Source organism: Danio aesculapii, chromosome 2 (genome assembly GCF_903798145.1).
Source record: "Danio aesculapii chromosome 2, fDanAes4.1, whole genome shotgun sequence".
Classification (NCBI taxonomy): Eukaryota; Metazoa; Chordata; class Actinopteri; order Cypriniformes; family Danionidae; genus Danio; species Danio aesculapii.
Window position 1 is genome coordinate 19,076,641 of NC_079436.1, and position 13,770 is coordinate 19,090,410.

Here is a 13,770-nt window from a genome sequence, read left to right on the forward strand (position 1 = left end):
CATTGGAAACTTTTAGTAAAAATAATAAAATGTAGAAATCCAGTATCTGAAATGAATGAATGAATAAATGAATGAATGAATGAATGAATCAATCAATCAATCAATCAATCAATCAATCAATCAATCAATCAATCAATCTATTTATTTATTTATTTATTTATTTATTTATTTTGATTTATATTTTTATTGGTAACAATTTAGAGTAGACAACAATTCCTACTATTAACTACTGGCTTATTACCTGTCTATTAGTTATACATGAACTGTTTATTAGCACTTAAAATGTATGTTTTTATTCTGCATAACTAATCCTACCCAATACCTAAACCCAATTACAGGTTAGGGTAGGTTACTTTATTTATTCTTGAAGGTAGATTTGGTGCCACACAAAAAAACTCACATAGTGACAACAACGAATGTACATAAAGACATAAAACACAGACATACAAAACAGAAAATAAAAAAATAAAAAAATGAGCAGTGTCACTTAAACCTGAGTTTGTAATTCTCTTTAGCTGCCTGGGTAGGGTTGCACCAGCTGTCCACACTAGGGGCTTAGTAACTACTAGCTTGTTTGTAACTAAATTCGTTCTCACTTTGGTTGCACCACATGATCCTAAGGCGAACCGTAGTTAGTAGGTTGTAAGCTCTTCGTAAAGTCATGCATAGTCGCATTGAATGACATATTATCCAATAAAAAGGAGTTAAATTGTTAAACTGCTTTAAAATTTTGCAACTAATGCATCTATATATAACTGTCCTATGAAAATTAAATTTAAAAAGCACATTTTTATAGTACATTAAATTACAGTCAGTCACTAATAGTAGACAACGCACAAACCAGCATCGCAAACCGTGAATGCACGCGAAATACACATGAAGATCTCAAAACATTCAACTTGAATTTTTTAGATCCTACATGTAAAAGAGAAAAGAGCAGGACCAGAGAGAAGAATGCAGTCATGAAGAAATTCATGTTGTCTCTATTCTACCGTTATACAGTTGATGTCAGAATTATTAGCCCTTCTGTTTATTTTTTCCCCAATTTCTGTTTAACAGAGAGCAGATTTCTAATCATAATAGTTTTAATAACTCATTTCTAATAACTGATTTCTTTTATCTTTGCCATGATGACAGTAAAGAATATTTGACTAGATATTTTTCAAGACACTTCTATACAGCTTAATGTGACATTTAAAGGCTTAACTAGGTTACTTAGGTTAACTAGGCAGGTTAGGGTAATTAGGCAAGTTATTGTATAATGATGGTTTGTTCTGTAGTCTATTGAAAAAAAAAATTGCTTAAAGGGGCTAATAATTTTGACCTTAAAATGGCTTTTAAAAAATGTTAAACTGCTTTTATTCTAGCCAAAATAAAACAAATAAGACTTTCTCCAGAAGAAAAAAATATTATAGGTAATACCGTGAAAATTTCCTTGCTCTGTTAAACGTTTGGGAAATATTTAAAAAAGAAAAAAAAAATTCAAAGGGGGGCTAATAATACTGACTTGGGGGGAGGCTGCTGCAAATATTTAGTAGCATAGCGTTACATTTAAACAAAGTTCAGTGGTGCAACACTAAAATATTTAGTAGTGCGTAAATTGTAACTTAGTGTCCCTTTAAGTCAAAACTATGCTACGTTTTAACTTACGCACTGCTGGAGCAACCGGCCCCTGGTGTACACACAGATTGGCTAGTGACACCCCAGTCAGCTAACTGGACCACTCTGATTTAGTGTGTTTTTATTCTTAACAGAAAGGTTCCCAAACCAAGACACCAAAGTGAAAGATAAAACAGATTTAAGAAAAGCATGGTAAAATACAATCATCATGTGATTATCAATATGTAAACGATTTAACTTCCTCAAACAGAATAGTCACTGGTGCCCCTTTTTACACTGCTTCACAATTCTCCTCAAAGGAGAGTTTAGAGTCAATAATACCTAACTAACTATTAATAAGCAGCTAATTAGTAGTTTATTGAGTTAAAATCTTAATTCATGTTTTTTTTAAATAGCAGGAATTACCAAGAAAAAAAATGTTTGGATTGCATTTCTGAACTCCTAACGTCGCTAGTTAACATACTCAATGTATTTTTTTCAACACATCCCATAATTTATCAAATATCAGCCTCTACCAAATGGTTGAGATCTCGGTTTATGGTAAAAGTACTGGATTTAATACATATACTATGAAAAATCTGTGTAAGACCAATATATTTGACATAATATTCAAAATAAAACATTTTTGAATACTAAATCAGCTTTATTTTTTGAAGTATGGCATAAATATTTCAGATTCTCATTTAACATGTTTCTTGTTGTTATTTTTTTACAATCAAACCAAAATCAAGTGTAGAAGTGCAACAGGATTATATTTATTTTATTTGTGTAAACCAAGAATGCTGTGTGTAAGCTATTATTTAAAACAGTCATTCTTTAAATTACCTTAACAGTCATTATTTAAAACAGTAAAACATGTCCACAACATTTGTTCCTCTACTCTCAAGAGACACAAAACACTTATGAAAAGCAAATGATGCTCACAGTCTCTCCTCGCTGTCCAGGGTGACCGGGCAGTCCGTCCTTTCCAGGAGGCCCCTGAGGGAATTGGAAAATTGAGAATGATTCAGACACATTTGTGTAATTACTCTGTAACAGACGTGCAGACTTGTGAGTTAGACGTGAACAGTAAACAGTAAAAGCCCGTTTTCATGATATAAGAGACATAAACAATGTAAATGTATGGTAAATCATAATCATGATGACATATAAAAGCATATTTATAACAAACAGTGAGGTTGAATGAATAAAAAAATGAAATAACAAATTTAATATCTAGATTATAACAAAAAGTTGAAATTATAATGGTGACTTTTACTATTATAATTGTGACCTTTCAAGTCATAATGTACACTTTCATAATTGCAACTTTTATCTCATAATTAAATTTGATTACCATAATAACTCTTTTAATCTCATAATTATACATTTTATAACTCATAATGATCCTTTTACCCTCATAATGTGATCCTTTTATGCCATAATAATGGGGAAACATTCTAATTATGATTATGACTTCTAATAATTATGATCTTTAATGTTATAACATTGACGCTGTCATCATTTCTGCTCATTTTTCTGCTCATTTTTACCATAAATATTAGTTTTGCTTCAACATTTAAACATTTATTCTCGTAACTCAGCTTTAAGACAAAACTATGACATCAGTAAAATTAAACACATATTTCTCAAAGTATTATTATGGTATGTAATGTTGGAGCATTGACTTTCCGCTTTTATTTATTTTTATTTAAAATGATCATTTCAGGCCAAAAATTGTCACATATAAAATTAAAAAAGAAATGATTTCGACTTATAATATTATAATACGTTTCTACAGTTTTGACTTTTTCTTATAATATCAATTCATACATTTCTTCTTCTGTTTCTCGATTTCTGTTTAATAATTATTAGATATTTCAGTATGTCAACTCATTGTGTCTGTCACAATTACCAGCGATCCAGGCTGTGCAGATTGCTGAAGAAATGTAGCTTTTAGCGCTAGTTCCACCAGGAAGACATAATGTCCCGTCACTTATCACAATCAGTTGCAACCAATAGCCAAGACGCACAAGGAATACCTAATGTCACGTCACTTATCACAATCAGTTCCAACCAATAGCCACGAGACTCAAGGATTATATAAACAGACCATTAATTTCACACATTTGGTTGCAGATACTGATGCGAACGTTCAACCATCATCCTCCCCACCACCACCAGGTTGGACTCGTCCAAGCGGGTAAGCAGGGGTAAGGGGGTAAGCCCCTGCCTTCGTCCTCAGCAGCCATAGCTGGATCTACAAACTTTTGATCCAAGCTACGGATGAGGCCTCCACTAAAGAAATCCTATATTTTGTTAAATCATACTTTTTGTCAAACAATACTCATCAAATAAATATAATTCAATATCATACTCATCTTCCTGATCTTTCTGGTAGAACCACAAATCTGCCACTTTAATGAACTACAAATGCCATCATGCACTTCACTCACACACCTGGCCCAGATAGCGCTTGATTGCAAACACACAGAGCTGAAGCAGTTAAGGATTAGTCAGATGGACTATAAACACAGCACTCACACACATACGCGCATCAGTGCTGAGTCTTGTTTCCATTTTAGAACATGACGTAAGCGTTTTCCTTGCCTTGTCTAGCCATGTTTTGACCCTTGGCTTGTTTTACCGTTTATATTGATTCCTTGCTGCCTGTACTGACCTTTCGCCTATTTTTGACTACGATCTTTGATAACTTTTATGTTCCTGTTTGCTACCTGTTTAACCGTTACTTGCTTGACTACTGTTATTCATAAACCGCATGTGAATCCTCAGCTCTGTTGTTCCAGACCCTTATGTGACAGCGTCATAATTATGATTTAACTGAGCATGCCTCTTTTTTTGTCTTATGTGACACAAATGGGCTTGCATACTGTGAACCAACAAATATAACATCTCAGAATAATAAGTAGATGAAACTAATGAAACCACTCACAGGTGGGCCTTTCGGGCCGGTTAATCCAACAGGTCCTTGAGGTCCTTGGGGTCCCTAAAACATGAAGAAATACAAATTACTTCAAGACGACGTAATGGAAAAATAATTGCCTGACCTGAAAAGCCTTATAAATACACTCGATCAGAAGAAATAATTCAACCATCACTTACTCTCTCTCCTGGGCCACCAGATGGTCCATCATTTCCTGATGTTCCCTAAACAGAAACGCAGTCACAGGTGCTTGTTACCAGAAAGCTTTGACTAATTGAGTTAGAGAAAATGAGCACAGATGAAGCCTGACCTTAGCTCCGGGTTTTCCTGTTGGACCTCTGGCACCTCTTCCACCACGGGGACCCTGAGAGCCAGAGTTATTAGCCATACGCTTGAGTATTATGTGCCAATGTGGACAAATCAGGGTTTTTCCTGCTTAGAGAATTATGAGGCAGCCGTTTACAGCAAATTGGGTGGCTCCGGAAATTCAGGAAGGCTGTCAAAAGTGCTGACAGAACTATAGTGATGCTTGAGCACCTGTCGTTTAGGCCTCTGACTTGATAAGTGTAATTATTTGGCAAGATATTTCATAAATATTTTTATTTTTCATTAAATATGGCTCATGTCAGTTTTCAATTAAACGAGTGAGGCGCAGCAGGCAAAAAATTGTGTTTTTTTTACACTTCACGTGTGTCTTCTGATTGCAATCTGTCATTTTGTGTGTGCAATTAGTTCAATTACAGTACATATTTTCAGAGGTTATTCTATCAAAATAACTTTATACTCTAATACTGTGCCATAATTATAATCTACTTTAGCAGCACATTGCAGTAACAGTTTGAAATGTCTTGAAATGTTACATTTAACTCAGTCAGACCGAAAAATTTACTCTAGAGAGCATTAAGTGAATAATTCTGTAATATCTTTATATAAGAACGATCTTTTAAATGTTTATATTAGAACAGTAGATTAGAATAGAATTCATAATTGCTATTACAGTAAATGTAATGTGATTGTATGAGTATTATTAGTTTATTAAACTGGTTCAGTAAACTGGGACCATGTTCATTAAATCTTATTATAGACTTATCATACAATCAGAGATTACTTTAAATGAGTAAATATAGTGATAAAAAATAAACATAAAAACTAAAAAGAATAACTTGCCGTTACTTCATTTAAAGTTGTCCTATGTTGTTTTACAATAGGTATTTTCAGTTAATTAATCAAATAAGAGTTGTGGTAAAACATATCCTAACATTTTGTTCTACAACATAAACTGCATATCTTGCTCTCCAAAAGTTCTTATTGTGCTACTTATAAGAACCATATGTTTTATCAAAAAAGCGAAGCAGCTACAAAATTAGTGTTTTCAATATGGGTGTGTTAAATTAAAGTTGTAAAACAAAATGATTAGGTATCATTAGGTCATGTTTACCAGAAATGCTATTTTTCCTAACTGGAAATCCCTTATTATAAAAGTCAAAGGAAACCGATGGCGTCTGTGATCATTCTTGCATCACTAGATAATATGTTGTATTTAATTAATTTAAAGTTGAACAGATAAGCCTTTTTAATAAAACAGTGTTTAACTTAATATAATTATAATTTCCATCATGCATCAGATTATTAATAAGGTAATACATTTGCTTCAACTAGCTGAAGGCACGATTAGGATTGAATATTGAGTCAGGAAAAACCCTGCAGACCTGCAAATTTCTACTTAAACGACTCAAACCAACATACCGTTGGACCTCTTTGTCCTCTTGGACCCGCTTTACCAGCAATACCCTACAATAAAAACACAAACATCAATAACAATATAATCTCAACATGTGCATTCTAAGACCTTACATTTCTCCTAAATGTTATATACTACCAGAACTACAGAATTATGGGTAACACTTTAATTCTGGTGACGTAGTTACACATGTTTACTGTAGTAATATAGTAATGTATATAACTGGCTCACCATAAACTACCCCAACCATAGAGTAAGTACACTGTAAAAAATGCATGGTTCCACACAACTGAATTGTGTTGGAACAACATGAAGGAATTAAGTTAACCTATTCGTTTTTACAAATTTAAGTGCATTGAATTTAAAACAATCAAGTTGTCCCCCCAAAAATTTCAGAACTGTGTTTCAACTCATTTTAATTTTTTTTAACAAACAGCAAACGTCATTTTTGGAATGTACGTGTAATTAATTAATATTACTCAGTAGTTAGTTCCACTCTAACAACGGCACTTTAAAATAAAATGTAACAAAATTATGATTTAAACAACTTAATTCAGGCTGCTGATTGGGAAACGTGAGCTTAACGCATACATACCCGTCCTCCTTTCTCACCATTGGCTCCAGGGAAGCCGATGAAACCAGTAGAGCCCTGTAGATTGAGACAGATTATTAGCTACAGTGAGCAGTATAGCAGTTTTCCTCTAAACAGCGTAAGTGACAGTCTCACTTCACTTCTAAATGATCCCTTATGCTCCCCCACCTGCCAAAAAAACCTTTGGTCTTTAAGTAAAAGTGAAGCTGTGTTGACAGACAGAGAGTGTGTCCTTGAAGAATAATTCAACAACTTTACTGCTAATGCTAACCCCGTGTGAGTGATACTACGGAGAGGGCGAGCTTTTTGGAGTCGATAAACATAAGCGATGTACGCTTGTTAGCACAAGGACAGGAGATGAAATTGAAGGTTGAATTATTTTGGCAGGCAAAGAAGGGAAAGCGGCCCATGCACAATGGATACGCATCAGTAATTTACTCGCCGGGATGGTCTCCTGCACAAGATAATGAAGCAAATCAAACAGACAACTGCAAATACACGAGGTCTGAGGGAAATGGATAGTTGTGAGTCGAGCAAACCAACAACGATTTCCCATAGTGAAAAGTGCTAAATGCTATATTTAAAGGTGCAGTAGGTGATTGCCTTCAGAAATATTTTTTTGTTGTGCTGGTTGAAAGTCTCTTCACATTCCAATAGTAATGATTAAAGTAAATGATCTAAATGATTGTTATATTCTGGGTAAGACATAAGACTAAAAAATTTTCATCCAATAAAATTTGTCAAGCCGACAATTCCCATAATTTTGATAAGTAGCCCAAACTGTTTTTCAACAAATGTAGATCTGTACATCTGAGCATCTGTTTACGCAGATTCACCATTTGCGCGTGTACGTGCAGAACTGTACATGAGAGAGAGACGGTGACTGGTAAAATCAAACGCTGAATCAAAACTTTTTAAAATCCTGAATGAATATTGAAGTTACTTTTGCACGCTGGAGGAAGGACGACACCATGGCTGAAGTATTTCTTTTAGACAGGTAATGTTCTGTTTTAAAACTCTTTTAGTCACGCATAGCTGATGTTGATTGAGTTGTTTTACGAATGGGTTATATGCACAGAAGTGTTGTTCAGCCACTGAAATCTTCCAGCGAAAGATTGATGTGACTATTTTCCATTCCTTTTACAGCAATAATGTACATTTGTATTTAGTTTAATAACAAAACATAAGTAAATAGCTCTATTCTGCCTAGCCTGCTTTTCCGAGGGGAAGTTGGTTTTATATTCACATTGGTTCATTTTTTAACAATGACGACCTGATGCGCTCCCTATAATGTTTACCATGTTACTTTAAATTTTCGGTCTGAAATAGCATGTAAGTATGGCTTAGTAATAAGTGTAATTCCAGCACCCCGCCGGCCAACCACTAAGCATACAGTAATGGCTTTAGGACAAAGCGCATGAGAGAGTTAGACCAGTGAATCTTGCATGCATGAAATACTGCACATTATGTTAAGTTTTGCTTGCTACACAACTGAAAACATGCTAGATATAATACAGTTTTCGTTCAGAATTGAAGTGTTATAAAGTACTTTAACATTTTCTAGCTTATGAATGACATTATCTAGTGGGTTGTCTACTGTCATCTTTAAGTTGCGCGTTCATGATTTCAGGAGGCAAGGCTTTGGACAGCAGGGGTGGGAGATAAGTTTCAAAGATATTAAGCTAATGGATAACATAGGCAGATCACCTACTGCACCTTTAAATGCAAAAAAAGTATTGAAATTAAAATGAAATTAATTAAAATAAGGTGGTTCATTCTGCTGTGTTGACCACTGATACGTCAGGGACAAACCCAGAGGAAAATAAAATAAAATATTATGATTATTTCATAGTTTTTTTCCTGTTGCAAATATTACAAAATAAAAATGAATAAACAAAAGGTTAAAATTTAAATGCACAAAAATATGGATGTTCATGTTGGGACTTGCTAAACATTTTATGTCATAGTATAGGCCTTTTTCCTGACTGCTGCATGGAGGGTGCCATAGCAATCAGCGTCTTCCAGTAGAATGTTTAGAACTTTGCAACTGGTAATTTGTGCTCCGAAAATGGGTTTCAATAGCGTTTTGAGTGGATTACGAAGTGTTTTTGTGACACACAACTTTGAAAGGTGTGTGTTAAAGCCGTTATAATCTGTCTGATGTGGTTCAAGCGCGAGAGAAAACGTTCTCCTTCCTATGTCTCCTTCACGTGATATACAGTGTGTGTGTGTTTTCCCGGCCTGTCAGCTGTTAGTTCAGCGACTCTTCAACACACACACACACACACACACACACACACACACACACACACACACACACACACACACACACACACACACACACACACACACACACACACACACACACACACACACACACGCAATACTGCATTATAGAGCAAACCAGATTACTGGCATGAAACTTGACAGATATGTAAGCCATGCAATTTACAAAAACGACCAATAAAAGTCTGATACTCTGATTTGCATGTTCTTTCTAATTGCGAGCCGTGAATGTTTCATTTAGTGTGTTGCGTAGTGTTTAGCACGTTTTGTGTTTTTCTGTCATTTCAAAATGTCACTTTATTTTCACTTTGTCACAGTTATTAAATCAGTGTGTCAGTGGGACAGTACAGGCTAGATGTGTGTCTGTCAAACATTTTGATGAATTACATTAGTTTGGGCTGGTTATATATTTGAAAGAAAGAGAAAATGTTGCCTTTAGCGATGACGATGCTCCATTTAAACGGCACAAGATGCCGTTTGACAAGGAGGGGAAAATGCCTCACAGCAGTAGTTTCCATCCCAGTAGATCACATTTTTAAAAATGACAACAGTATTAGTTCAAAGATGCTAAAAGCAGGTAAAATAGATTGAAACGATAATTTCTAAGCTGTCCAACTGTGACTGTTTATACACATCAGCTGCCGACCGGAAGTTCATAGCATTCTCCTTGCGCATACACACAAAGCATAATGGGTAATTTTGCGTTCTAAGAAAAAGGTCTATGATTGCTATTAGCTGTATTTAAAAGGCAGTCTACTGTAAGTGAGTGCTAGAAGACAGCAAAGGACTAGCTAAATGTTGAAATAAAGGAGATAAGAACAATTAAATATCCAATATTAACAAACAACAATAAATCTTCTACTTTTTTTTCTAGTTTACTTTTTCGCAATGCTATTTCGTGCAATTGAAAGTTTGTAATGACAATTCCAACTTATTTTCTCTGAATTCTGAAATGATCACTAAACAGTAACAGTTTATAATTAGAAATTGTGAGATTCACAGGTAAAATTATGAAAATACATTTCTGAATTGTGAGATTAATTGCAAGAATGGTGAGGTAAGAAGTTGCAAGTATGTTATGCTATGTTTGTTTGTTTTCCTTTTTTTAGGTCTGTGGTGTGAACAAGCTTTTAAAGCTTTTTCCGAGGAAGAAAAGTGAGCCAGCGAGCGAACGAACGAGCGAACGAACCATCAAATTAAATAACAGTTTTAAACTTTGTACCACTTCCATAACTCCTCACATTCTCTGAACAGAACAGTACAGAAAAAAAAAGAAAACTGGATACCCAGAACTAAATAGCTGACAAAGCAGGTTGCAGACAACTTCAATTTCCCTTCACACTGCTTGCAATTCAAACACAACACAGGATACATTTAATCAAAAACAAAACTCAATGAATAAACACCAGGGAGGCTGTATGGGTGTACCAGCTGAATGCTGAATCAAATGATGCTTTTGATGATGTCAGCAGGCTGAACTGACTGAATAAGAAGACCAACATCACAGCACAACCTGTGTTCACAGACCTGCACTCGCTGCATGCCGGGTGGCCTGAAGATAAAGCAGTTCACGTCATGGAGAATGAGCTGATCCTATTAACTCTGTTAGCACAGGCTATCAGAGAACAGCAGGCCTCCCGTGTGTCAGGAAATATAAATAAAGCTGCACTTGCGATGTTTTAGAGAAATGATAATGGGATACTTTCATTTAAGGTTAATGTCTAGTTGTTGGATTGCTTTCATGTGAAAACTGAAATAAATTAATGTATTAATGTCATCATTCTTTTCAATATTGCACTGCTTTCCACCAACAGAGATTTGTTGCAATGCTTATGTTTTTTTTTTCTGATCCTGGACATAACATATTTTTTTATATTCATACATTATATTAAAAGCTAGATAAATAAGCTTAAACAATATTTAGCCGAAATATGACAATTTGAAAATCTGAAATCTGAGAATAATAGTAAAAAAAATAAAATAATAATAATAATAAATAAACAAATGAATTAAAAATAAATAAATCGACATATTGACTTTAAAATGGTCCACATTGTCGGCACAATAGCCTAGTGGTTAGTGCGCCAACATATGGTGCAGTAGCATGTCAGGGCATCCTGAGTTCGAATCCCAGCTCAAGGACATTTCCCTACCTCTCTCTCTCTAACTTCGCTTCCTGTCTCTATACTGTCCTATCTAATAAAGGCCAAAAATAAATCTTTAAAAAAATGGTCCAAATTAAGCACATATTTCTAATCAGTAATTAGCTTCTTATATTTTTACAGTAGGAAGTATACGATATATTCATGGAACATGGTCTTTACATAACATCCCAATCATTTCTGTTTTATATCTTTTGTTTTATATAATCATTTATACTTTTATTATAATTAACCATTCAAAGTAGTTTTGGCTATTGTGGTCCAGGGTCAAATTTCTGTTTCATCCAGTGGTTATTGTATAATTTCTTCTCAAAATTCAGACTTTGTGTATGTACCTCTTATATGAATATAAATATATTTATTTTTCTGTCTCTGTTTTGAAACATTTTGCAGTATACACAAATCGCAAATGTAGAATGTTTTTTTTCTATAATGTAGCATTGTGTATGTGTATTTCTGTGTATGTAGCATTGTGTTTAGTAAAAAAAGTAACAACAGAGACAGATTGCAAATATTCAGTAGCACATTAATTAAAAAAAAGTGTAAAAGAGTAAAAAAAACCTGGATAATTGTGAGCTTTTTTCAGCTAATTTCATCTTCGGGGTTTAAAATCATTTTTGGGGCAGAATGAAAATTGATGACGTATCGAGATCTGCCTGTTCACTGATTAGGTGTCGGTTTCTCATTATTATTCATAGTTTTCTTATCCTATAAGGAGACCCTGCTTCTTAATTATTCATGAAAGCATGTGCTTTCCGAAAGCAAGGCAGACCTGCCAAGCTTTGAGAGCGCGCACGGCACACAGTATTTAGGCGTTCATGAAGGGCCATTTGTGTTTGTTTCTATGATCCACAGAGTTTGTAGCATGTTTTTCCCTGCGATGCTGTCAGGGCCGATACAGCAAAGCTGATGGTTTGCAGCAATCATTTTTGTCAGGAGAGCTGTGCGAGAATTGGAGAATAGTGGACTTTGTCTTTTATCAGTTGTGTTTGTTATCATTCAGACACATCGCATATCCAATCTGCTGTGTTCGCCTATGTTTAAAATCCTCCAGATTACCGGCAGGGATAATGGTTAGAATAAATAGGGCAAGAGATCTGCTGCACTGCTATCCACTGTGTCTGCATTCAGACCCGGGGATTGAGGAGGAGAGAAGTCCTCCTTATTTTTAGTGTTTACATGATTATCTTTAAAATTGATATAACAAATTGTGGTTATGTGTATATGAAATTACGAATAACGTATGTAGCAAGGCATTTGCATTTTAACTTTATAACCTATAAAATCATGGGTCTCCTCACGGTTTGTGTCTGATTTTGTGCGCCAACTGACAATTGTTCATTTTGCTTCCTTCTTTTTCCTCTGCTCTGCCGGTAACGCCCACTCCTCCTTCTGCTCGCAGAGCTCCACGCCCATCATGAAGCATTTTTTAAACAATTTTGAAGTAGACTTGAACTGAAAGTGGGGGGTTTCGTGGCCCTTTAAGTTGCCATCTCAGAAGCTGTCCAAAGAGAGTTCTTAGTAAAACTGTATTATTTATCTTATACAGTTATAGTTTTGTAGCTTCATGAAAATTGTAGCTGTTACGCATCCACTGCACAGAACAATGAATGTAAATACTGTATACTTCAGTTGTTACTACAGTAAACGTTTATATACTGTACTATAATATGCCCTTTAGTCGTAGAAAACGTGAGTGTATTGGGAATTTTGTTTATATTACTATAGTTAATAACTAAAGAAAAATCGAGACCGATTAATTCAAGTACTTTACTGTAGTATGTATAGCAGAAGGCTTGTGAGCACTAACCTTTGGTCCTTGCCTTCCTGGATAGCCAGGCAAACCTGGAACACCAAGTTTTCCCTAAAAAGAGAGACAAGAACAAACTATAAGTCAGCATGTTTTCACTTGAAACAATCACCCGGTCCTATAGAGTAATAATGAAGCATTTCACTACCTTGCACAAACTGCAAAAGCACATGGGAGCAGTAATGGACAATTTGGCTGCCCTTTAAAACTGCCGTTCAGAGTCATTTTATGAGTTACGAGTTCATGCAGTGTCATTTTAGGATTTAATTCACACATATATTAATAATCCATGGCAGATACTTAACTCCACCAGAAACCTACTGTTGATTTTTTCCATGGTGAGACATTTTAAATTGCTTTGCCATTATATGTGTACACTTAAACAATTACACTTATGACTAGTTTTGTGGTCTAGGGTCACATATTTTTATATTATACATGAACTTTTAGAACAATATAAGTTTTAAACTGGCCTTCTCTCCTGCTGTGCCCATTGGACCGGCCTCTCCACTGGGACCTGATTTACCCTTCGGCCCCTCTGGTCCATCTTCTCCTCTGGGACCAATCACACCGACCTCTCCCTGAACAACAGAAATATATTTGGATTAAACAGGTCTCAGAAAAGCTAAATTATCT

At 35.0% G+C, this 13,770-nt stretch overlaps 1 protein-coding gene across 1 annotated transcript in view; it reads right to left on the minus strand.

The window, feature by feature from the left end:
• col11a1b (collagen, type XI, alpha 1b) overlaps nucleotides 1–13,770 on the minus strand; it is a 168,999-nt gene that overhangs the window by 57,108 nt on the left and 98,121 nt on the right. Inside the window, exons 30-37 of the mRNA XM_056474218.1 lie at nucleotides 13,608–13,715; nucleotides 13,135–13,188; nucleotides 6,880–6,933; nucleotides 6,290–6,334; nucleotides 4,854–4,907; nucleotides 4,723–4,767; nucleotides 4,553–4,606; nucleotides 2,545–2,598 (exon numbers count right to left, since the gene is read on the minus strand). Of these exons, the coding sequence (XP_056330193.1) occupies nucleotides 2,545–2,598; nucleotides 4,553–4,606; nucleotides 4,723–4,767; nucleotides 4,854–4,907; nucleotides 6,290–6,334; nucleotides 6,880–6,933; nucleotides 13,135–13,188; nucleotides 13,608–13,715 (468 nt within the window). The remainder of the gene's footprint in view (nucleotides 1–2,544; nucleotides 2,599–4,552; nucleotides 4,607–4,722; nucleotides 4,768–4,853; nucleotides 4,908–6,289; nucleotides 6,335–6,879; nucleotides 6,934–13,134; nucleotides 13,189–13,607; nucleotides 13,716–13,770) is intronic.